The sequence below is a fragment of the Tachypleus tridentatus genome, chromosome 12 (assembly GCF_004210375.1).
Source record: "Tachypleus tridentatus isolate NWPU-2018 chromosome 12, ASM421037v1, whole genome shotgun sequence".
In the NCBI taxonomy this organism is placed as follows: Eukaryota; Metazoa; Arthropoda; class Merostomata; order Xiphosura; family Limulidae; genus Tachypleus; species Tachypleus tridentatus.
The window spans coordinates 68,098,751-68,124,321 of NC_134836.1; the positions used below are offsets into that span (position 1 = coordinate 68,098,751).

The 25,571-nt window shown below is 32.4% G+C and overlaps 2 protein-coding genes across 2 annotated transcripts in view; both read right to left on the reverse strand.

Moving 5' to 3' along the window:
• The window catches only part of LOC143233480 (U11/U12 small nuclear ribonucleoprotein 48 kDa protein-like), a 29,435-nt gene extending 25,583 nt beyond the window's left edge, over positions 1–3,852 (reverse strand). The window contains exon 1 of the mRNA XM_076469750.1: positions 3,697–3,852. Coding sequence (XP_076325865.1) covers positions 3,697–3,840 — 144 coding nt within the window. The 5' untranslated portion in view covers positions 3,841–3,852. The remainder of the gene's footprint in view (positions 1–3,696) is intronic.
• A 5,847-nt stretch (positions 3,853–9,699) lies between these two features.
• On the reverse strand, positions 9,700–23,696 carry LOC143233481 (transcription factor E2F3-like). Its single transcript, XM_076469751.1, has 8 exons — positions 23,032–23,696; positions 20,119–20,230; positions 18,151–18,242; positions 17,375–17,499; positions 14,844–14,994; positions 13,496–13,606; positions 12,590–12,719; positions 9,700–12,278 (listed from the first exon to the last, which is right to left on the reverse strand). The coding sequence occupies exons 1-8, from the start codon at positions 23,254–23,256 to the stop codon at positions 12,067–12,069; spliced, it is 1,158 nt and encodes a 385-aa protein (XP_076325866.1). The 5' UTR covers positions 23,257–23,696; the 3' UTR covers positions 9,700–12,066.
• Positions 23,697–25,571: the final 1,875 nt, after the last annotated feature.

Below are 25,571 nucleotides of genomic sequence, written 5' to 3' on the forward strand. Positions count from 1 at the left end.
CTGCGTAGCTTCTATGTGATCCAGGGCAAGAGAAATGGCATATAGTTCAGCAGTGAACACAGAAACTGTAGAGGGGATTCTGTGAGCAACCACCAAACCACAACAAACCATGACAGTCCCATTTCAAATCATCCGTATAAATTGGAAAGGAAGAATGGTTCAAAAGATGTTCAGCAAATAACAGACAGTACTTCCAACTGGAAGTATCTGCTTTTCTCAGATGACTCAAAGTAAAGTTACACTTGGGGATGGTAATAAGCCATGTTGAAATGGGCTAACCAGCAGATACAGCAGTGTCATCCAAGGATAGACCAATTCATCCAACTGTTTTTGGATAAAAAGGCCAAAAGGAACAATGGCAGATCATCTGTTCTGAAAAAGGATGGCCCACCGAGGAAGGAAACCACATCCCCCAGGTGGGATGCTATAGTAAGGGTCAAAGTTTTGAAGTATACAGAAAAGACAGATGCAAACAGCAGAGGTGTACAGGTGGTTCATGAGACTGTGCATACAAACTTTGAATTAGAGAAGTGTGAAAAGCTCCCATGCAAAACCAAAGCACCTGATGATGAATGGGGTCCAACATCTTCAATGTTGGTCCTGGAAGAGCTATAGACCAGAGCCTTATAGTCCAGTTTCAATCAAATTAGAGCACGATATATCTCTAGCACAAAACATTAAGAGGTGGAAGAGAGGACATGGAGGATGTTCAGTACCCTTGTACACTTGACTCATACCAGAACTTTGCCTCAGGGACCACAAGAAGCACAACTTCACTGACGTGGGCTCATGATCAGAATGAATACCCCATTGGTGGCAAAAGTGCATGCAAACAGTTTTAGAGAGAGAAAAGTTAAAACTGTTTGCTATAGCCAACTTCAGTAAATGATTGAGGGGAGTCTGTAGCTGCTGCTCAATAAAACTTGTGTTCGACAATTGACATGAGATGTGAAAGAAGTGAACATAGACCCCGTTTGCAACAGTTAGCGGGAGTTGTCCACTGATGGCATTAATTGTTATACTAAAAAAGTTTGGCATTCAAGACACAGCTCTGAGAGACTCCAAGTTCCTGTAGGAAAGAATGTGAAAGTGAACTTAGAATCACCTGCTGATTAAAAAATGTTTAATAAAAAATGGGTGAACAGTCATGCAACCCATATAAGTGGAGGTCTTGCAAAATGCCATACTTCCATTTAGTATCATAAACCTTTAACTGAAGTAATATTTAAAATATAGGATTTTGATGTAACAAAAATAGTAGAAAACTGACTAAATATAGAGAATTTTGATGACAGGAATTACTTTGAAATTCCAGTGTATAGGGTGTTCAATATGGATAGAGTACCACACAGAAGTGACTTTATATGTTAAATAAGAGTTACAGCCTGTTCAAGTTGAAGATATTAAATCTAACAGCAAGAATGCTGAATCTATTTGGATTTTTCTTAGTGGATATGAGAAGACTTTTAGTTGGAAGTTGTTATAGACAACCAAGTGGAACTGATGAAATTAATGAGAAACTCTATAATGGGATGAAACATTCAACTGTTGTTAAAGTCATAACCATATTAACATCATGAATACAACAGAGTCAAACCATGAGGATGGTCAGGATGGTTTTCTTCATTAACTGGTCAGGAAACCTACTAGAAACAATGCTATTTTAGATCTGTTGTTAGCTTTAAATATAGAAAGAGCTGATAGGATAGAGAACTTCCTGGTACAAATTATCACAAGTCAATTAGATTTGATGTTTTGTTGCACATGGTTACAAATTTCAAAACATGAAGATATGTGACAAAAACTAACTATTGTGAATTAGGCAACAGAATTAAATGAAGATACTGATGAAATATGGACAAACTGAAAACATAAATATTAAAATATTCCTGATAGATATGTTCCTAATTTTTAAAAAAATTTGCTACTAGTTTAAAACAATGCTCACCCACAAAGGAAATAAAAGACAAAAAGTATGACTTGAAGATGTCACTAACAGGATCCTCAGATGGTATTACAAAATCAAAAGAGTTGGACAAAAAGGACATTAGGAAGTCAAAAATGATACATGAAAACCAGATGACTGAAAATGTCAAAATTAATTGGAAGGATTTCTTTATATAAATCAAAGGTAAACAAAACATTAGGATAGGAGAAGGGGCCTCTCATCTCATGATTATTGGATGGTTTGGGTTATTAACTTTATACTAATGAAGGTTCAAAAAATATTCCTCATCTGAATTGCAGGTAGATGAAAATAAGATTGAATAATATGATTACATTAATTGTGAGATTGTTAGTAAAAAACTGGGAAATTTACAGTAGAATAAAATCCTGGACCAGATAAATAATATTTACCCAAGGATTTTGAAACAGATTAAGGACTGAATAGATGAGTGATTTGTTATTACTTTTTTTTAAATATATGTCCTTGAATAATGGACAGGAGTAAGAATATTTGAATATGGCTATTTTTACTCCTTTTTTCTTGAGAGTTGATTGGCTCAGTAATTATAGTTATATTAGTATTACATCAGTTGTAGCAAAATTGCTTTGCTAATCTTTCAACATTTTTTTTAAATTACTACTTGTGTTGATGACAGTATGGGTGTCAATTTGGTGTACCCAGGTTTCCAAAAAGCATCTGATAAAATGCCACAAAAATGTCTTATTAAAAACATGATCTCTGTAAGTATAGGGGCATAGGTTTATTAATCAGATAGAAAACTGGATGGATAGGAGAAAGCTGACAGTTGTTATAAATGTCTTTCAAATTGGATTAATGTAACAAAGTAGCTAAGGGCTCAGTATACAGACCTTTACTCTTGTTGATTTATATAAATTATGCAAAGTGAAGGATTAGTCAATAAATTTCTTAAATTTGCTTCTGATAATAAAGTTGTTGTTGATGACTGTGAAGGTGATGCTACTGCTGCTACCTTCTAATACATTTTGTATTATTTGGTTATTTGGATAAATAAAGGACAAGTGGATTTTAATTTCAATAAACAGAAGATATCGCATGTGGGATGTCACAATTTGAATTAGAAGTATAATTTTAATGGAAATAACTTTAACAATGTTAGGAAAGAAAACGGTCTTGCTGTAATAGTTAACAATTCTCTTAAGACATCCAAACAGTGTGCTGTTGGTAGTGTTTTCATCTTCTGAAGACAAAAGGCAGAAGACTTTCAAAACGTCATCCTCTATACTTGTGTCTCCACAATGGGCAGTTGCCATCCACTCTATAAAGTTTCATTATGATAAAGTATTTTATTCTACAATCTGCTATGTACTATTTGTCGAAAATCTTTCAGTTTTTAAATTTTTTTACATTTCTAAGATAAACACTTGATTCAATCTTTCTAATAATATCACTATCAATGGTATCACAAATATCTTAACTAAGGGTAGAAAAGTTAGTTTTTTGTTTTCAAAAATAAAGACCTTGCACTTTTGCAGCAGGAACTAAGCTCATTGTTCTAAAAACTGTACAACTACAAGCTGAATTCATTAGACTAATAGTTACGATATCATATGTTATACAGTTAAAATCATTTTGTAACGTCTTAATTCTATCTTAATATAAGTTCTGGAGTAATATTTAATAATAATAGTAATACAAATAATTTAGGCCTAAGCGTAGTATACTTCTTTTGCTTTATCTGTTGAGTAAACTTTATTATATCAACAAACCTGCAGTACTTCAAAAGATTCTGAGGTCCATTCAAGCACAGAAAGTATTGAATTAAGTTCATTTCGGAAATCTTCTGTGAATTTGTTCAATTTCTTTAGTTGCAATTCTCTCTCGACCTTTTTCCTCTCATTGAACCCTGCCATATTTACAACAACGTCCTCTACGTTTCGCGTTTTCACTTTAAAGTTGTTTACATTTAAAAAAGTTTGTTGCCATGTCCGACAAAAAGGCGTACGTTAAATAATTTAATTAAACATGTTTTCTTTTTCTTGACATATCTTGAAACTGCACCAAAAAGTTTTAAAGGAAATGCACGTTTATTAACAAAATCAATGTTAGCAGTTATTTTAAAGTAAGGCAGATGGACTATGCTTTGCAAAGCAGGTGACCTACCGTTAGAAGCATTCGAGTTCGAAACTTCCGCTCATCAATATTGCCCGCAGTTTCCAGTGTGGAGACGTCATATGAAATACTCAATACCACTTTTCGTTGGTAAAATAGTAACCCAAGAATTTGAGGTGAATGGCTGTAGTATTTTATTGCTATTTAGGACGGTTAGCGCAGATAGCCTTCGTGAAGTTTTTCGCAAAATAAAAAACAGAAAAAATAAACAAAATAATCGCTTTTCTATGTAAAGTAGTCTCCAATTTGTGTTGAACGAATTATTTCATTAATATCCAGAAAAGATAATGTGTTATTTGTCTCTATATCAATAAAAAATCAAGTAGTTGCGTGTTACTTAGCGTAAAATAATGATATTGAGAATCTGATCCAAAGTTTATTTGTATTGCAACTAATAAAGATGTCATCAGTATGAGGAAACAAACGCTACGAATGGTATAATAAAGTTCAACTGGCAACAACTTTCAAATTTTATCATTACATTTCAGCAGCTAAGGAAGATATTCCAAAGCTTTCATTATTTCAGGCATGATAAATTTGTCATAGTTTGAGAGGTAGCGGTGTCGTTTGCTGGTTGTTCAGCTTTGATTTTGTATTTTGAATTAAAATCGCTTCCTTTTCCCTTAATGTTCATTTATATATCACATAGTCTCTAGTTTTGAAGTGTTTCAGTGTTTTGGCTTCTCGCTACAGTCTTTGCTTAGATGGTTGTAAATTCCTGAGTTGTTTGAAGGGCTGTTTTGCACATGAATGATTATGGTAGCTTTTGTTTGTTTGTTTGTTTTGGAATTTCGCACAAAGCTACTCGAGGGCTATCTGTGCTAGCCGTCCCTAATTTAGTAGTGTAAGACTAGAGGGAAGGCAGCTAGTCATCACCACCCACCGCCAACTCTTGGGCTACTCTTTTCCCAACGAATAGTGGGATTGACCGTCACATTATACGCCCCCACGGCTGGGAGGGCGAGCATGTTTTGCGCGACGCGAGCGCGAACCCGCGACCCTCAGATTACGAGTCGCATGCCTTACGCGCTGGCCATGCCAGGCCCAATTATGGTAGCTAAAGTTCTTGTTGATAACAAAGGGTTCTCAACTGTGTTGTTGCTAAGTGCTAAATTTTACATTCAGATTGTTAGAAAGTTTTTGGCTGTCAACGTTCGGTAGATTCGTTTATGTGTATGTGTGTTTCAACTCTGGTTGTAATGGCTGTTTATTTCAGTTCGTTACATTTTTAAAATGGCAATTCCGTTAATAGATAGGCATCCGTCCAGGACTTGATACTAACATTAATGAATATTAAAAATTAGTTCAATAAATAAAAGAAGCAAGAAAAAAGAACCAGCCAAAAAAAAAAAGAATCTAATATGGAAATGAAAATATTCTGAATTCAAACAACTACGAGATCAATAACAACATTAAGTTATAATAGTTTTTAACTCTTTCACGTGAGCTAACTACTTGAAGCTCATGATGGGATTTTTATTTAGCCGTCAGACCACGAAATTAAATATCATGTGATTGCCTATCACCATAAATTTACATAATCTTCCACAACATTAATAATAATATCTTCTGATAACGAGGAACCTATTTGAAATATATGTAGTACAAATATCTTATATGGGTATTAACAATTTATTTAAAACAAAACAAATAACTACGTTTCGACCTCCTTACCTCTTAACTTCATTATGACCTGAGGAGATTAAAATATTATTACTTGTTTTGTAATTTAAATAAGTTTTTAATACCCATATTAGTTTTCTCTGCTACACATTGATAACATTTGTAGTCACTACTGTGCAAAGTTGGTGTCAAGTTTATAATAATAAATACATACAGCTAAACATCAATCTGATCAGCTGGTAGGTGAGTTAGTGTTTAAATGTAACTCGAGATGCATACCAAACTAAATGGCAAAAGTAATCAATGAATTAACATTAAACAAAACCATAACAATATACAAATAAAATTCGCTATCTCATAAATAAACAAGAATATCTTGGTAAAGTCTTTGCCATGTTTAATGATTCCAGTAAGTTTAAAGTGTTAAATAAGGATCCCATCAAACAAAGAGAAAATAAATTTCAAAAACTCCTATCAAAATTAAAGAAAGAAAATGCGGCTCGTAATCTGAGGGTCGCGGGTTCGCATTCCCGTCGCGCCAAACATGCTTGCCCTTTCAGCCGTGGGGGTGTTATAATGTGACGGTAATTCGTTGGTAAAAGTGTTGCCCAAGAGTTGGCGGTAGGTGGTGATGACTAGCTGCCTTCCCTCTAGTCTTACACCGCTAAATTAAGAACGGCTAGCGCAGATAGCCCTCGAGTAGCTTTGTGCGAAATTCATAAACAAACCAATCAGATCTAGTTATATAACATACGAACACACAATTATAAATTAAGTAGTTTCTTTAAAATTCCTGCTACATTAATACATCTTTATTCATTAAATGTTTTTATATTTTCATTAGGTGAGTCAACTGTTATCCGTGTCACAAATAAGATTTGCTTACATAGAAATGCAATATCTCTGTTTGGGTAGGTTTTTTTTAATTTAAGTAAATTATTACTTCCAGTTACCAAAATTGACTTTAGTGTCAAAATTCTTTTGATTTATCTGATTTCGTCAAATTAGTAAAACGTGATCAACCTGTACCACTAACCAACATTTTTTGGTCTGTATTTTCATTCGTACCTAAATGTTACAAACCCCCCCCCTCAAGTGCCACAGCAGCATGTCTGCAGACTTACTTACAATGCTAGAAACCAAGTTTTCATACTGCTGGTGGGCAGAGCACCGATAGCCATTGTGTAACTTTGTATTTAATTACAAACCAAAACACAAAAGTTACAAAATTAATCTCATAAGCATTCAAATAATAGAGTATATAAACTTACCAGTTCTTATTGTGATTTTCATGATGAAGTGATAATGTTGAAATATATTTGCTTAAAAATGGCTTACTCTAGAATTCATCAAACAAACTATTTTTAAATATACATTAACACATTTTACAATCCCAAGATTCCAGGCTTTAACGTTTCCAAATGTCCTGTTACCATGATGTTATCATTCACCAATTTTCATGACATCAAACTTAAAGGAAAAATGATAAATATTCTTTTAACAACCAGTCCCTAAGCTAACCCAAAATTTTCTTCACACTGAATAAACGAATATATATGTATCAATAAACATGTCCAGAGTCAAAAAGCATGGCCAAAACAGCCATTCCAACAACCTTGGAATAAAATACCATCGTGGCAAAATATTCGTCAATTAACTGTCGATAACTATCTCAAATACAACTATAGGAGAGAGTGGTGAACCAATCGAAGTATTTATCATCCTTCCTTTCGATGTATGAGAGTTCCAAAGAAAATAAATTTTAAGTATATTTACGAAAGTTTCGTGATATTTTGATATGAAATATGTTCTATTAGGAAAATAGAGATATTATTTAGTAAATCATATGTAATACTAACATTATTAGAGACAGTAACTCTTGTGAAATGGAATAATAGAAATCTCCATTTTTAATTCTTATTTATCTTTAATAATACAAACATGGTGGTCTGAATTTCTTATGGGTAGTTTTTGGGTCAAAGGTTTCAAAACTGATAGATAACACCATTGCAGAGTTGTAAGTGGATGAGCCAATATAGTTTGTAGAAGTATGTCAGGTATGTGGATTTTGGAAAGTCCATAAAACTTTGAAGGCGAGAACTCATGAAAAGACAACTATTGATATTCATTTTTCCTGTGTTTATTTAGTTCTTCTTTGACTTATCTGTATAGGATTTGATATTAGGAGCATGAGTAATGCATCACGCAAAAACTCTACCTTCATTTTGTAGACTTCTTCCTTCATAATGACAAAACTCACCTTTATCTACTGTAACACTACTTTTTGGTTTAAGGTTATTTATGTACTATACGTTTTTTCAGAATTATGTTAATGTTTTTATTATTTCGAGACATTTGTTCAGTAGCTTCCTTAATTTTAAAACAGATTTTAGTCTCTCTTTCAGAATGTTAAATTAACATTTTCTTCTAACATGTATAATTCTATCAATATTATTAAATTCATCAACAAAAACTAAAGGTTTGATTTGCTCACTCAAATCTACTGTTACTGTAGTTCCTAGGCAGCTTGTATCTTACATATTGAACGTTCGACACCTGACAAAAGCTCGGGTAATTAACGCACGAAAGTACTAAAACATGTATAATTATTAAAATTCACACTAATACTACAAGTTCCTAATTGATTTTGTGTGATAATGTATTCTAAAAATGTCTGGTATGGGTATTAAAAATTTAATTAAAAATATAAAAGAACATTTCGATCTTCTTAAGTTAACAAAGATGTGATGATTATTGAATCCGATATCTTCTGTTATGGAGACAGAATAGTTTGATCTATAAACCTTTGTTTTTAATATTCTGTATTATATCTATAAATCTTTCTCTTTATAATCTATCTTCTGCATTATGTCTATTAGCAATATATCTTTGGGCATGTTTTTCGTTAATTAAAACCACATGACTGTTTACATTAATATTATTGTCACACCATCCACATACGTTTGTTTATTGAATTCTACAAAAGGCTATCTGCATTAAGCCATCCGGCCCGGCATGACCAGATGGTTAAGGCACTTGACTCGCGAGTTCGCATCCCCGTCGCGCCAAACATGCTTGCCCTTTCAGCCGTGGGGGTGTTATAATGTGACGGTAATTCCCACTATTCGTTGGTATGAGTTGCCCAAGAGTTGGCGGTAGGTGGTGATGACTAGCTGCCTTCCCTCTAGTCTTACACCGCTAAATTAGGAACGGCTAGCGCAGTTAAACCTCGTGTAGCTTTGTGCGAAATTCAAAACAAACCAAACTAAGCCATCCATAATTTTAAAATGACGGACTAGAGGGAGGGTAGTTAGTCAACACCCACCACCAACTTTTAGGCCATTTTTACTGAAAAACGAGAACCGTCACATAATAACGCCCCCTCTACCCCTGACTGAATGGGCGAGCATATTCAGTAACGGTATTCTAAACCGCCGCATCTTGTAATCCACAGTCTTGGTTTGATGCAGCCTACAACTAATACGTTACTATTAAATTGTATTTACTTCTGTTACTGAGTTTAAGTTATTCGTCGTTTGTGTAGAAGAGTTGAACAATGATTGTGTTTATTCGTGAAGGCTTTAATATTTAGATTTGAAGATAAACCTGGACAGAATCCTAAAATACTTGTCTCTGTTATAAAGAACTGACTGACTGGATATTCTTATTTCTGTCACAACTAAACTTACTTGTACAATTAACATCTGTAGCTACTAAAACACTTCAAAGAATGTACTAAAAATCGTCTATTTTTTGAAAGTATTTCAAGAAACTGCTATTTGCTTAAACATTTATCCTTCTGAACTTATGCTGAAATGACAGAATATGAAGAAAGCTTATATTCCGTTAAATGTACAGCTCCAGAATTATCAAGTTTACATATATTCCACGTAATTCTTACTTAGTTAATACAATAGTAAGATAAAAATATAACTAGAAACTATCACACCAAAGAATGGATTTTAAAAACGGACACATTTCAAGAGAAATTTATTCAAAATGGTTGCAAAACAACTACATCATACTGATTAGACATCAATAAATACATATTAAATTATATATATATTCAGCAATATGGTGAATACTGTGATGGCTAACACACCCCAACTCTGATTTTCCCATCTGTATAGTCTATACTAAGACAGTACAAGTTTTCTTTAAACCAACAGTAGTCAGGCATAGACTATACAGGTGTGAAAATCAGAGTTGAGTGTAAGCCACCACAGTAGTCAGATATGGACTACAAAGGTAAACTCTAAATGGCTGTTTAGAAGCATAAGTGACAAAGTAACTGAGACTTGTGACTAAGCTAGGTTAAAATAAATATCTTGTTGATTTTGTATAACAAGTCTCTGCCTCAATTCCTTATTTTCCACCTACATTTTCTCAGTTATTGATCTGTGTATTCCTGGTAGTTGTAAGTATTTACAACAAAATTCTATTTTCACCAAATGTCTGTTGCAGTACAAGTACATATGCAGAAGCAAATTATTAGAAATTAAATAACTATATTATATAAGTGAATAAAGTGTAAAGAGATATGCAGGAAAAAAATGGTTATTAAGTTAACAAAACCACACTACGTAACGTGTAACGTACTAAATGAATCAGGTGTAAAACACAGAAAGAACACAGTTGCTAATTACTTTGGTATATAACACGTAATATACCAGGTACTCTAATAACTTACTGCATCTATCATCAAACTCTTCAAAACAAATCAAAACTCAGCATGTAGGATGATCGTAGAGCAGAGGAAAATCATTGAATTTTGATAATTAATCCAGAAGTTACACGACAGCCGTACACTTAGCGTGCTACTAATGTGACAGTAAACACTCAACACAAACAGTTCCACCAGTTTAGTCAAAAGTTGTGGAAGAAAATCTACTTATAGGTTTAACAAGCACAAAACAGTCATCTTAAAATGTGTGTAGTCTCAGTAATGTAGTAATTCCAATTTCACTATCTTAACAGCTTGTGAAATGTGTTTCAACTAAAACGTTTTATAGTTGACATGGGCTGGTTTAAAGTTTTTATTTTTCTTGTTGTTGTCCACAAATGCTATATTATATTAACCACCTGAGTTTTTCAAAATGACATGAAAAATTATAACACAAGTAAGTTATGTTTGTCGTTAAGCACAGAGCTACACAGTGGGCTATTGTGCTATGCCCACCACAAGTATCAAAATCCAGTTTTTAGCATTATAAGCCTTCAGACAGACCACTGAAGAGTACATAATTTATGTTAAGTATTTGTATTCCAATAGTTTTATTATAAACCCCAATGATTAAAAAAAAACAACAGTAAATTTGAAAAGATCCAGAAACTCAACGGCACTTGACTACCATTCTAAGTTATACTACAGTCTCAGAATTGAACAAGAATAGTAAACTGAACATTGTTAGAAGTGCATTAAAACATTTTTGTGAAATTGAACAACAAAGATTATTTCATGCATTTAAGTGTCTTTTTTTGTTAATCAGGTTTTGTACAAACCCCAACAAATCCCAAATGGCAAAACACAGGTTGCAATAAGTTTTTTAACTTTCTGGAGAATACAGAATACTCTGCCTACGATCAATATAAAATAGAATTCATATTTCTTTCTCTTTCATGAACACAAAACTACAATGAAACCCAATTAATTCCAAATCTGAAGAAACTTGTGCTACATTAAAATATTCTTAAATTTTCCTTCCTAAATCTTTTCTTATTTTACTTTAACTTTTATGAATGGTTATGAAATAATAAAGTTTAAATTTAAACTAATAAATATTAGCCACAAATATATGAAAAAGTAACAAATCGAAATAATTACTCAAAATAAAACCTTTCAGGTTAAAGGTCACAACTGTGATAAGTTTATGTTGAAAAATGGTAAAAGTTCTCAATAAAATCAAGTCATTAAATTATTTTTTTTTGTTCACATAAAAATCAAACCAGGTCCTAAGTCATTTAAAGACATTCTTACAGAATAATTATAAAAATATTTTAATACGTAAAGTAATTCAAAATAAGCATATGATCTCAAAATGCAGTTTCTTTGTTTGTAACAAGTATATACACAGCCACTTCTAGAACACATTACCGGCCTTTTATACAACACTTACTTCTCCATCCACAGAATAAGGAAATGAAATAGCTTACCCTATATTTCTAATTGCAACAACTCTGATTAAAAATTATTTCAAACTTCATAAACGACTTAAAAAATACATCAAAATAACTAACACCAGAATGAGCCATGAATAACTGAATCTTATGGCTCAAGCCACAGAACCAGCAGTGGCTTATCTGGCTAGATTCCATCATCCTTTTTTTTCAGTTAGTTTCACTAATCAAACAGCAATGTTGTATGCATCAAAAAGATCAGATAATCCTTCTGCATCATCAAGGGTAAAACTGTAGTCATCTTCTGACAGAGGCAGTTCGAAGTGAAGAAAGGGTAAAGGTTCATTGTTCTGATCTTCAGTTTGCAACAAGAAGTTTTTTCCCATAGGAGCTAAGTCATCATCTTCTGTAATCAATGCACATTTCAAGGTACAATCACCTGCAGAAAAAACAGATTCTGCTGATTAGATTATAATACCTCATTAAAGTTAACCAATACAGTATTTCTTCAAAATATCATGAACCTGCACTTCAGTAATACTCACACTGAAGAAAACCTCTAAAGATCTGCATGGTAAAATCATGAGTTAACTTTGTATACAATACTAGTAAGAACTATTTTTTGTGAATTCTTTATTTTCCCCATTTTTAATCAGTACTGGGAAAATCAATGTAGCATTGTCAACAGTGTGATAACATTTCATTAGGAAAGGATCCTGCCAACGTCTCTAGAATGAGCCACAATCATACCTTTTAAACTATCCTGTGAATTAGTATCTTCAACCCCTGATGATGTTCCTTCATCTAGCTTCTCTTCATCATCTGGACATAAGTAAACTTCAATTTCTCCACTATCACTTTTTAACCATATCTGTAATTTCTGCATTTAAAAAAACAAACAAAAACAATTTAAACGATAAATTTTCCTCATATAAAAGATGTGTTGTTTTTTTCTTCTCTCTGATTTTACTGAACAAAGAGAATGTACTTCAGGTAAATATTTACTTAATCAAAATAAACACACTACTACAATCTAAGACTTAATTTCATCTACGTCTACCAAGTTAATGATATTACAGTTTTTTTTAATTCTTATAAATTAAAAAGCTGTGTACAGAATCAAACAGAAATAAAACATTAATTCTAGAAATATTGAAGTTAACAGCATTAAATACATGCATTCAAACAAACTGATATAAACAGTTGTAGATATTAAATAGTTGACCTTACATGAAATCAAATGTATAACATCAACAAACGTAACTACAGGATAGTGTAGTAAAGATGTTAGATTACAAACATAAGTACAGGATGGTGTAGTGAAGATGTTATATTACAAACATAATTACAGGTTGGTGTGGTGATGATGTTAGATTACAAAGATAAGTACAGGTTGGTGTAGTGATGTTATATTACAAAGATAAGTACAACATGGTGTGTAGTGGAAAATATTATCTTACAAACATAACCACAGATATTATTTTACAAACATAAGTATACGATGGTGTAGTGAAGATATTATCCTATAAACATAGTGACAAGAAAGTGTTGTGGGTTGTTAACTGTTATAAAATTATTGTTAAATGTACATTGTGAGGTAATAATTACCAACTTATGCTTTGTGAATATTCGGTGTTAGTAAAGTAAAATACATACTTCTCTGGGATCAGGAACCTCAAGTCTTGTCTCTGGTGGGGCTTTAATTGCTACCACTGTCTGATCAGCCAGAGATGGTGTACAATGAAGATCACGGTATGTTACATATGCATATGTAATTCACCATTAAAGAGAATACAAATACATATTTGTGGATTGAAATATATATTTAAAAGGAACTTATTTTAACAACAGCTATGATAGTTAAAAGTCAATTTAATTCCTACAGGTGTGATAATTTGTTGTAATTATATTACTTTCCTGACTGTAATAACTGTCTTAGGAAAGCCTCACTAGATACTTTACCTGTTTTACAGTTTTAATGGAACACTCATTAATCTAGATGGTATATCTTAACCAACCACATTGTCACTCATTATCAACAAAATCAATTGTTCTACTGACCATTACTTGAACATTTACCAACCTATATGGTAAACCTAACCAACAACATGATCGACTGTAATCGGTCAGTTGTTCTACTGACCATTACTTGAACATTTACTATCCTATATGGTAAACCTAATAAACTGTAATCAATCAGTTGTTCTACTGACCATTACTTGAACATTTACTATCCTATATGGTAAACCTAATCAACTGTAATCAATCAGTTGTTCTACTGACCATCACTTGAACATTTACTATCCTATATGGTAAACCTAATCAACAACATAACTGTAATCAATTAGTTGTTCTTCTGACCATTACTTGAACATTTACTATCCTATATGGTAAACCTAATCAACAACTAACTGATTGGTTGTTCTACTGACCATTACTTGAACATTTACTATCCTATATGGTAAACCTAATCAACAACATAACTGTAATCAATCAGTTGTTCTACTGACCATTACTTGAACATTTACTATCCTATATGGTAAACCTCATCAACAACATAACTGTAATCAATCAATCAACAACATAACTGTAATCAATCAGTTGTTCTACTGACCATTACTTGAACATTTACTATCCCATATGGTAAACCTAATCAACAACATAACTGTAATCAATCAGTTGTTCTACTGACCATTACTTGAACATTTACTATCCCATATGGTAAACCTAATCAACAACATAACTGTAATCAATGTTGTTCTACTGACCATTACTTGAACATTTACTATCCCATATGGTAAACCTAATCAACAACATAACTGTAATCAATGTTGTTCTACTGACCATTACTTGAACATTTACTATCCTACATGGTAAACCTAATCAACTGTAATCAATCAGTTGTTCTACCGACCATTACTTGAACATTTACTATCCTATATGGTAAACCTAATCAACTGTAATTAATCAGTTGTTCTACTGACCATTACTTGAATATTAAAGGATATTTCTTATTTTCTTCAGTTTCTGACACCATTTTCAGTTCTAGCTTTGCACACTGAATAAGTTCATCCAACTGATTTTCTTTGGCATCTAAGAAGTCTAGATCTCTTTCTAGTTTCTCTTGAGCAGCAGACATGGCATGATGATCACCTCTAGATATTGAAATACAAGTTATATTGAAGCCTTACCTCATTAAAACTTCTCTACATATTGAAAAGAAATGTGATCACTATCATGTATCCAAGAGTGTAATAGTATGTTTTGAAGAATGTATAACATTAGGGTCAAAACATTTAATGACCTTTAATGCAACAGTTCATTACAACAGAAAACCAGATAAAAAAGTAGGAGTACAAGTTGTTTCTTTTTTCATGTATCAGTATCCTAGATTTAACACATTTAGTACTGCACTTCTGTTAAACAACTTAGTAAGAAACTGACAAAATGTGACATACAACAACTGCTCAAGAAATGACAAAGAAACACCTGTAAATTGTTGTGATGTTGTTTTTAAGTCAGACATATACAAACAATCTAATAATATAGTGGTCATTAAAGACTTAGTACTACTTTTTTTTTTAATTGGACGAGGTGTTTAGGTTATAAGAAAAGTAAAGGAAAGTTTAGTGAAAATAATAACTAAAACATTTTGTTTCTTCAACTTAAAGCTCAAAGTTCAGTGTAATCAACAATCACTGATAGGCCTAACCTCAAAAATAAACTACATTAAACAGAATTTCCACTGAAGCCTACTTACTAATTTATGTTTTTTTCTTCTTTAACATAAAATGCTCAATGTTCCTAATACTAGATAAACTGCCTGACAGTAACAGAAAACTCGACCAAATCATGCACTCGTTACTCTTTAACTAACTAAGCTTACACTTAACTTTTCTGTACATGACTATTTATTCTCAAAGCTTGAAGTAAATTCTAGACAGCAAAGTCAGAACATTATTAGCAATTATATTTCTCACAATGCAACATGGTCCTATTTTTGGCATTAAAACCAAGTGTATTCTGCACAGCGAAACAAAGTCCCCTTCTTTCACTATTACCATAATATATGTGTAAATGAATTCACCGTGTGATGACATGAGACAGAAAACATCTGTAAATGAATATAATGTCTGATGACATGAAACTCTTTTAAATGAATAAAACATAAAATTATCACACTAGCTATGTATTACAGGACAGTAATGGTTTGAAGCACCATCCAAAGTCTCAAGAAAGAGGAGTTATTTTGTTGGAATTCATAAAAACTGACAGAATATTCAGATGTTACTTGTAATGGATTTTGTTGTATTTTAGCAGTCTGTGTCAACTCAAGAAGACAACCAGCCAGCCCAAATGCTGTTTTATCATAAAATGATGCAGTTTACCTCTTTTGAGAGGGTGCCCTTATCCTATTATTGTGAAGATGCAGGTGCCACACAAGTTGGTTTTTGATATCAAATGAAACAATCAACTTAAGTCCCAACACAGTTTTGTTGTTGTCCATTTCCTCCCTTGATTTCTCCCTCTGTGCCATGGGTCAGTCAGGGTTGTTTCTATCTCTGTCCTGGACATTCCCTCATTTTCTCTTGTGATGGTAATATCACTTACCTATGGATGTTTAGGACCAATTTCATGGTCCCAAGGGTTTACTGCACATGATGGGCTTCCCTTGGACACCAGATGACATATTCACAGTTCCCTGGTTCAATGTCACTCCAGTGTCTTGCCTTGGATTGGTTGTTTCCTCATATCCCCAATTTTAGGATCTGTGGTGAAGACAGCATCCTACCATCACATGAATGACGGCACCCAGTGAGGAGGATTTGGATGTAACTGACTTACAAGGTATGGTACATCACGCCCTAGCCATTCTATGCCATGGTACATATCCTCCTTTAACAACTTTAATTATGTAAGATTGAGTTATTTGTCTGACCAGGATCACTTTTCAGACATATTCTCCCCAGTTAGATGTGCTCTCTTTCTTTTCTACCACATGTATTCATTTCTATTAATGGCAAAGAGATACTTGGTTCAGAAGTGTTGTCCCTCCTTAGATCATCTGATCCATTTCTCTCATCCACAGATGTATCCTTTGGACAATTTTGAGAAGTAAGCCTGTTCTTCCCTCACACTGGTTCCTCCTTCTTTTCAATGTAGATTCTAGCTAATCATGTGAGTGGAAAGAGAGATAACATCAAAATTTATAATTTTCATAAACTCTGAATTAATTTCTGATAAGTACTTCCCTCTTTTTGCACCTCCCACAATCTTCTGGTGCTTAACATCATCTGACAAACTTCGAAGTGATGGTTCACATAGAATTACGTGTCACATAATAGTAGAACTCTTCTATTGATGGTGATGTATGATGATTTGAATGACAAACATGTTGGGATCTTTTATTCCAACAGGAGATGCAAAAGTTTGTGGCATGCATTATAAAAAGTTCACATTTAGAGAGAAGCACAGAACAGGATAAACTAATTGCAAGGAAAGAGAAGTACCGTATTTGAAACCACAATCACTTACATCCACTGTATGTTATTTTTCAACTTCTTTTCTACAAGTCCTATTCCTTCTAATACATTGGTTATGTCATAAATACGTCGTTTCTGGACATCCAGAAGTGATGATGCTTTGTTCAGATCAACCACCTGTAAGATAATCAAAACATACATCACATCTTCAAATAACTGAAATAATAAACTTCAAACAATACTACATATGTTAAAGTTCATAGCCTAAAACCTACAAACTAATTTTCCCATACTTGTATTTACTGTATCACTTTAAACAGTGAATACAGAAGTTACTGAAACTTCTTAAAAAATGCAGTTACTAAAAAGCAAAGTCTAAAGATACTTCTTCATTTAATAAATTACACACACTATTATACATGCATATGGACAAACATTATTTCCTTTCCATTCATCAGTAATTAAATAATTACTGCTCAAGCAAGATGAATGGGAGAATTAAATTCTCGAAGTGAAGCACAACAAAATTTAGCAAGTAAATTAGAAATTAAAAAATTCTAATAAAAAAAACCTTACATTCTGCATATTAAGTCTAAATAGTCTCCTTAAGCTTTGTGTGACTAAAACAAATAACACTTTGAATATTTAAAATATAAACTAAACTACATAAAGTAAAATTATGGCATCTTTGTAAACATAATACCACAATTATCAGTTGAAATTTTAAAAGCCTGAGTACTTTGTGTTTACAAAAAACATTACTTCTGCTCAACAAATTACATGAAAGTACATAGAAACTTTAAACTTTCAGAAATGATTATTACTTATTCCATTATGTGCAGATGTTAACAAACCAACAAATCGTTTCGTAAGAAGTCCCAATGACATATCAAATCTAGTCTTCTCTCCTGGGGACTTTACTGTACAAACATAGAAACATATATGCACACCACAAACTTCTTTCAAAGCTCATCATAATAGGATAAACTGTTTAATAAAAAAAACTTTCCTAAAATAAATAATTAAGATATTAAAACAGTTTTGTTTATCTGATAGTTTAGTTGTGGAACCCTAAACTTCATCCAACAAAGTACATCAACAGAGTATCACAGGTGCTGAATGTCAGCAATATGTAGTCACTAGTGCTGAACATTAGCAATATGCAGCAACAACACTCTTGTGCAAATTAATTGAAACAAGAAGGAAAATTACAATTTTTTCAAGTTATTGTGTTTTATTTCTGAGAATACAAAAAATTACTCACAAATTAATACATGATATGACCGCCTTTATTTTTCAGAAGATCATTAATCCGCTTTGGCATCAAGTCCATGAGTTGATTGCAATGTTTACTAATTTTTGGATTGCGGTGCCACACCTCAATTATGGCCTCAATTAGCTTATCTTTCATAGTACAGTCTTTTCCCTGAAGTCTTTCTTTATAAATCGCCCAAATATTTTCAATAGGATTTAAGTCCGGAGAGTTTCCAGGCAAGTCCAGCACCTTTATTCGCATTGTAGTCATAAAATTCTTCACAAGTTTTGAGGTGTGGCATGGAGCCGGATCTTGCTGGAAAATGTCAAAGCCATCTGGAAATCTCTTTTTCAATTCTGGAACAACTCTTCTCTGCAAAACTTCGGTGTACTGTGGTCCTCACATCATACCTTCTACGATATGTAAGCCTCCAACGCCATAGTAGCTGAAAAAGCTCCAAAACATCTTCTTCAAGGGATGTTTTATGAACTGATTGATGTGAGATTCTCGAAGTTTCTCACCTGGAGATCTGCAAACATGCAGACTTCTTTGACCATGTACAAAGAAATGAAGATTGTCACTGAATAACACCTGCCTCCATTATTCTTGCCTCCAGTTCTTGTATTTCAGACCCCATTGATACAGTTTTTTCTTCATTGAGTTGGTAAGAAGCTGTTTTTCGACTTGTCTTCTTGCCCTTCTAACGCAATTTCGAATAACGTAATATTCCTTAAAATTTCATCACGTATATCCCAAAAATAGATCGACCATACTGTGAAACACAGCTAATGACGCCATCTATGTGAAAAAACGACTATTAAAGGAAATCAGAGTATCCAGCAAGCCAACACCGGCCACCATGCTGAAAATATTGTAAAATGACTATTTGTTTCAATTAATTTGCACAAGGGTGTAGTGCTGACTGTTGACAATATTTAGTCACCAATGCTGAACATTAGCAATATGTAGTTACTAGTGCTGAATGTTGGCAATATGTTGTCACTAGAGCCTAAACGTTGGTAATATGTAGTCACTGTCATGATTTGTTATATTTCTACAAGTAATGTTTCAGCTAGCCAAAGAAAAAACAAACAAACAAACAAGTAATTTTACTGAAACAAAATATTTTTGTGATACTGAAGTTATTCATAGATAAAATATATTGGACTAACAAAATATGTAGTACTTCATTACAAACTGTACATGAAGATAATGTACTTACCGTTCTAAATTTTTACATCTCAAAATGTGTAATAAATGCCTAAAATTAACATATCTTTAAGTTATTATAACAAACCAACCATTTTAAATATACGAAAGGTTGAAAGAAAGACCTCTTCATGTACTACGTCCCAGTTTCAAGAAATCCTTTTTAATAAAGTTGACATTATTCAGTTGATCTCATTGCTACCAAACTGCAATATTGTGGCAGTGACATCACACAACTGTTAATATTCTTTGTAATCCAACTGAAACATTCCTTACTGGGTTGCACACTAACATAATCCACTTATGAAACAAACTTAATACTGATATACTACCTTTAGGATTATCATATGAGTTCCAGGAACACCCTCTTTTAGTCCTTGGTGTTTTGAATCCTTCATTACTGCTGCTTCCCTCTGGACATTCTAAATCTAACCGCCGTTTCACCTGTAATGTTATGGACAATGTTACTGTTGATAAAGGAATGTCATGGACAATGTATTTACAATGTTATTTCTGATAAAAGAATGTTATAGACAATTAGTATTTGCTACAACTTTCTACTTCTTCGAGTCACAATACATACAGTAATCATGATACGATCTGTATGCTTGAGTCATGGTGTTAGAACTATGATTTACAATAACTGGTGTAGCTGGAGGAATTAGCCTCACTTTGGGAAAATTTCTTAGCATCCTGAGTCATTCCACTGTCATCCGTTGGGAGTTGTGGGCAATTAACTCAGTGAAATGTCAGAAAATAACCACTTAATCAAACCTAGTTTTTTATTATTTAAATTTCATAAAGTCTCATGTCAGAATAATCAAATGTAATTGGTTTAAGGATTAACTAACTAACAAATACCAGTGAGTCCCACCTCTACACATGAATGGAAGAGAGGATAAGTCGAACCTTTCCTCAGCTATTGAACTATGATGTAGAGTAATGGGTTAAAAATGCCTAACAATGTATTAAGACAAGTTATGGATCATATTTAAATGTGTGGAGAAGATTAACAGTCCACTAGGAGAGGAACAGAGCTTTGAGCCAAGAGACACATCTTTATTAATTTACTAGTTTAATATATAAGATAATTCATCAACACTTCAGAAACATAAATACTTAGAAAATATCAGCTTTTATCCAAGTTTGAGGATAAATTAATTTAACAAAAGGCCAGTCTGGACAAACCATTATCCAAAGAATTAAAACCAAAATGAAACAGTCCCCCATAATAAATGTTTCAAATATCTTAAAACTAGAAAGACATACCAACAAATTATTCAAATCTTGACTATTCTAACAAAAACATAACACTTAATCTGTAACTGGGCTTCCAAAGATTTAACACAGTTAACATTTTCAAGTCGAGAATTCCACTACCAATCTGCATGTTAACTGATGCTGCAGCAATTCTAATATCTACATCACATCAGCTCTCTTTCTTGTTCACTCCAAACAGCATGTTCATGAATACTACATAAAAGGTCCAAATTATCTTTCCACCCAACTTCATTACTTCACATTTGTTAGTACTAAAGTTAAGTAAAGGTAATTTGTGAATTTCAGCTTTGGCACAAACATTTTTGATAAAAAAAACATTCTCAATGAAACAAGAACATTCCATCACTTTAGTATTAAACACAATGCTAGAAAACAAGAACATTCCATCACTTTAGTATTAAACACAATGTTAGAAAACAAGAACATTCCATCACTTTAGTATTAAACACGATGTTAGAAAACAAGAACATTCCATCACTTTAGTATTAAACACGATGTTAGAAAACAAGAACATTCCATTACTATAGTATTAATCACAATGTTAGAAAACAAGAACATTCCATTACTATAGTATTAATCACAATGTTAGAAAACAAGAACATTCCATTACTATAGTATTAATCACAATGTTAAAAAACAAGAACATTCCATTACTATAGTATTAATCACAATGTTAAAAAACAAGAACATTCCATTACTTTAGTATTAAACACAATGTTAGAAAACAAGAACATTACATTACTTTAGTATTAAACACAATGTTAGAAAACAAGAACATTCCATTACTTTAGTATTAAACACAATGTTAGAAAACAAGAACATTCCATTACTTTAGTATTAAACACAATGTTAGAAAACAAGAACATTCCATTACTTTAGTATTAAACACAATGTTAGAAAACAAGAACATTCCATTACTTTAGTATTAAACACAATGTTAGAAAACAAGAACATTCCATTACTTTAGTATTAAACACAATGTTAGAAAACAAGAACATTCCATTACTTTAGTATTGAACACAATGTTAGAAAACAAGAACATTCCATTACTTTAGTATTAAACACAATGTTAGAAAACAAGAACATTCCATTACTTTAGTATTAAATACAATGTTAGAAAACAAGAACATTGTAATATAGATTCTGTTGTTATTTCTACTAAAACACATTTTTTTCCTATATGTAACAAGTTGTTTGTTTCTATATATAACAAAGTAATTAAAGATTTCAGTGTTTGAGAACATTTGTTCCAGTTTCACTTTTTACAAGAAAGTTCAAAAATAAAATAATGAATTTTCTAGACTTTACTTGAAAACTTATAATAAAGTACATTTATCTAACCACCCTTAACATGCACACATGAAACTGATGATGAAGTCACGTGTGACCAACTTACCTCACACTCTAAATGCAACCAAAAGTTCACAATTTATGTTATGTTTTTTATACACTTGTAACATGCATCAGATCTATGGTGTAAATATTAAGTACTTAGATTAAATGGTGAATCTGACCAATAAAAATTACTGAATATATCTGTTAACAATTTGAACATTAAATACTCATACTAATAGTTTAAAGATAAGGAAATTTATAAATATTAAAAATAAACTAAAAATACTGTCTCTTTAAATGCATGACAATATAATACTTCATCTGTTGTAACAGTAGTAGTGCTAACACTAACAGTAAGCAACAGTTGTGCTTACCATACAATTATTACTTCTGTTTCTCTTTAATGGTAGTAATATTGTAACCTTAGTGCTTCTATATTAAAGTGTTAGTATACAAAGATGTAAACACGCACATTAGATAATGAAGCTAAATCGTATTATTCAGGTGTTATTAATATGAATATAATTATAAGTTAAATTTCACACACACGTATCTGCTGCATTCTTATACCTCTTGTTTTTGTTAAAAGCTTATAAATAATGTAAATTTAATGTTTAACAAATTATAACCTGATTCCTTGCCAATGAAGGCTTTGGTGGGTTTCTTGCTAAATAATAGTGGTCAGGCGTCTGTCCATATTGGTCAATGATGATTGGCGACACAATAGAAGCCAAATGCCCTGTTTTGGCTACAGGGGTTATGGGGTGGCTTTGTCCGCAGTTGACCGCTGACACCAAGGTAATGCCGCTACCACTATTTTGATAAATGGTAGCAGTCAGAGGTGTTCTTGCCATGTTGTAGATTCTAACCCTAATGCACTTGTGAAGTAATATAATTTTGTCTTTTATACTTAAATTTACAATAAAACAATATTAAAAATGTTTAAGCTAATATTACAGAAAAAAATATGAATAAATATAGAGGAAGTATCAAGCAAATAGACCGATTATGAACGATTTAAAAATCGTACAATATCAAAACTTTGGGTTCATATCTGATCGCCAACTTATTTTAATCGCACAAAGAGCCTTATTTTGGCGCGAATTGTATTTCCCGCGTAATTTTGAGGCTGTGTCCCGTAAAGATGAATTCGACATTAGAAACTATTAATTTCCAAAAAAATATTGTTCTGATTAACAAGCTCCTGGATTTTGATAACGAAAGTCAGATTATAGACAGTTGTTTTATATATTTACAAGTTTGTTTAGCACTAGATCGCATGATTTTCTTTAAAAAATATCGTATGCAAATTCTTTGTGCCAACTAAAGTTTGGATTTACTTGGGTATTTAAATATATATATATATATTCTGTCAATTATATTGTAAAGTATTCATGAGCTTTTATGAAATTATTTAAATTAAATTTTAAACAGTTAGCAAGTAAATAAACCTACACAACAAAATATATTGATGGAAATAAATAAAAAAAAAGCAAAACGCCAAAATATTTCGAAAGCGAATGTGATTGGTTGTTTTATGAAATAATGGGCGGTATTACTTGTATGTAAACGTTAAAGCACGTGCTTTATGTTTACAAAATTTTAGCGCCCTCTATGCCACAATTTATTCAGCGAGAAGAGTAAGTATGCATGTAGTTGTTGAAACTATTTATTTGAAGTTAAACCAAAAATATAAAATGACCCAAAATATTTTAAAACTATTTCCATTTTCCAAAGTAAACTATCACGTTTCATAAAGCTTTCTCCTTTTACTTTCTCTAACACAAAAGAAGTTTTATGCAATAAAATTTCAAATAGTTTGTTTTTAAATTTCGCGCAAAGCTACTCGAGGGCTATCTGTGCTAGCCGTCCCTAATTTAGCAGTGTAAGACTAGAGGGAAGGCAGCTAGTCATCACCACCCACCGCCAACTCTTGGGCTACTCTTTTAACAACGAATAGTGGGATTGACCGTTACATTATAACGCCCCCACGGCTGGGAGGGCGAGCATGTTTGGCGCGACGTGGCCGCGAACCCACGACCCTTGGATTACGAGTCGCACGCCTTACGCGCTTGGCCATGCCAGGCCCATTGCTGTAAGAATAAGCTTAACTGTAACTATTATAATACAAGAAGTACAATAAGTTATATAGGTGACTTAGAGCACTTGTAGGAACGGAGAATTCTGATATAATGGGAATAACTGAAACATGGTTAAATGCAAACATTTGACAAAAATTTCTTTGAGGTAAAGGACTACAGGTTATTTAATAGGGGCAGAGTACTAAAGAAAGTGGAAATAATGGTTTTATATGCAAAATTTAAAATACATTCCACTGAAGCTGATATATCAAAGATAACAGTAAGGATTTGGAATTCAATTGGGTTTCTATTAGCATACGTAATGGGAAAAACTTAGTGGGAACTGATTACAGTCCATCAGGTAATAATGATGAAATTAATGAGAAACTTTACAATAAGATTCAGACTTTAACTATTAATAAAACCAAAATTATGAGTTATTTTAGTTTTAGTCACACATTATTGTGAAATGTTAGTCAAACTATGAGAGAGAAAGGTTTCAGAAAACTGTTCAAGATGGATTTCTTCACCAATTGGTCAAGGAATTTACTAGGAACAATGCTATTTAAGATCTGTTCTTAATTTCTAATACAGAAATTTTTGATAAGGTGGAAATTTGGAAACGTCTTTGTACAAGTGATCACTGATTTATTAAGTTTGATGTTTTGCTACTATTGGAAATAAGGAATAATGATATTTTAGTTACAGTATTCAAACAAGCAAACTTTAAAAAGATATGAAAAGAATTATCTGTTATAAATGGGGCAGTTGAATTACTTAGAGACAATGATCAAATGTTTTAAATATTTAAGATACGTTCCTCATAGAAAGACAAGGGTGAAAAAACCAAGTTGGCCCACAAATTGTACAAATGGATAAAATGAAAGGAAAGCATCATAAAAGTAAGAAGTTTAAATTGACTGTTATGATGGGAGATTTAGAAGAATAGCAAGAGAGTTGTTCAAATAGCACATCAAACACGATGTACATGAGAAGGTTGGCAGAAAAATGTAACAATAAGGATTTCTTTAAATACAATAAAACCAAACAGTGTGTTAGGGTGAAAGTAGGATGATACAGGGAAAGTT

Bases quoted from the DNA above. Each gene is read 5' to 3' on its own strand.
- LOC143233481 (XM_076469751.1), bottom strand. From the start codon at position 23,256: ATGGCAAGAACACCTCTGACTGCTACCATTTATCAAAATAGTGGTAGC. The intron at 14,995-17,374 runs GTAAGTGATTGT...TTCAATATCTAG, and splicing joins AAAAATAACATACAGTGGAT to AGGTGATCATCATGCCATGT. The intron at 12,279-12,589 runs GTATGATTGTGG...TTTTTTCTGCAG, and splicing joins TTCACAGGATAGTTTAAAAG to GTGATTGTACCTTGAAATGT.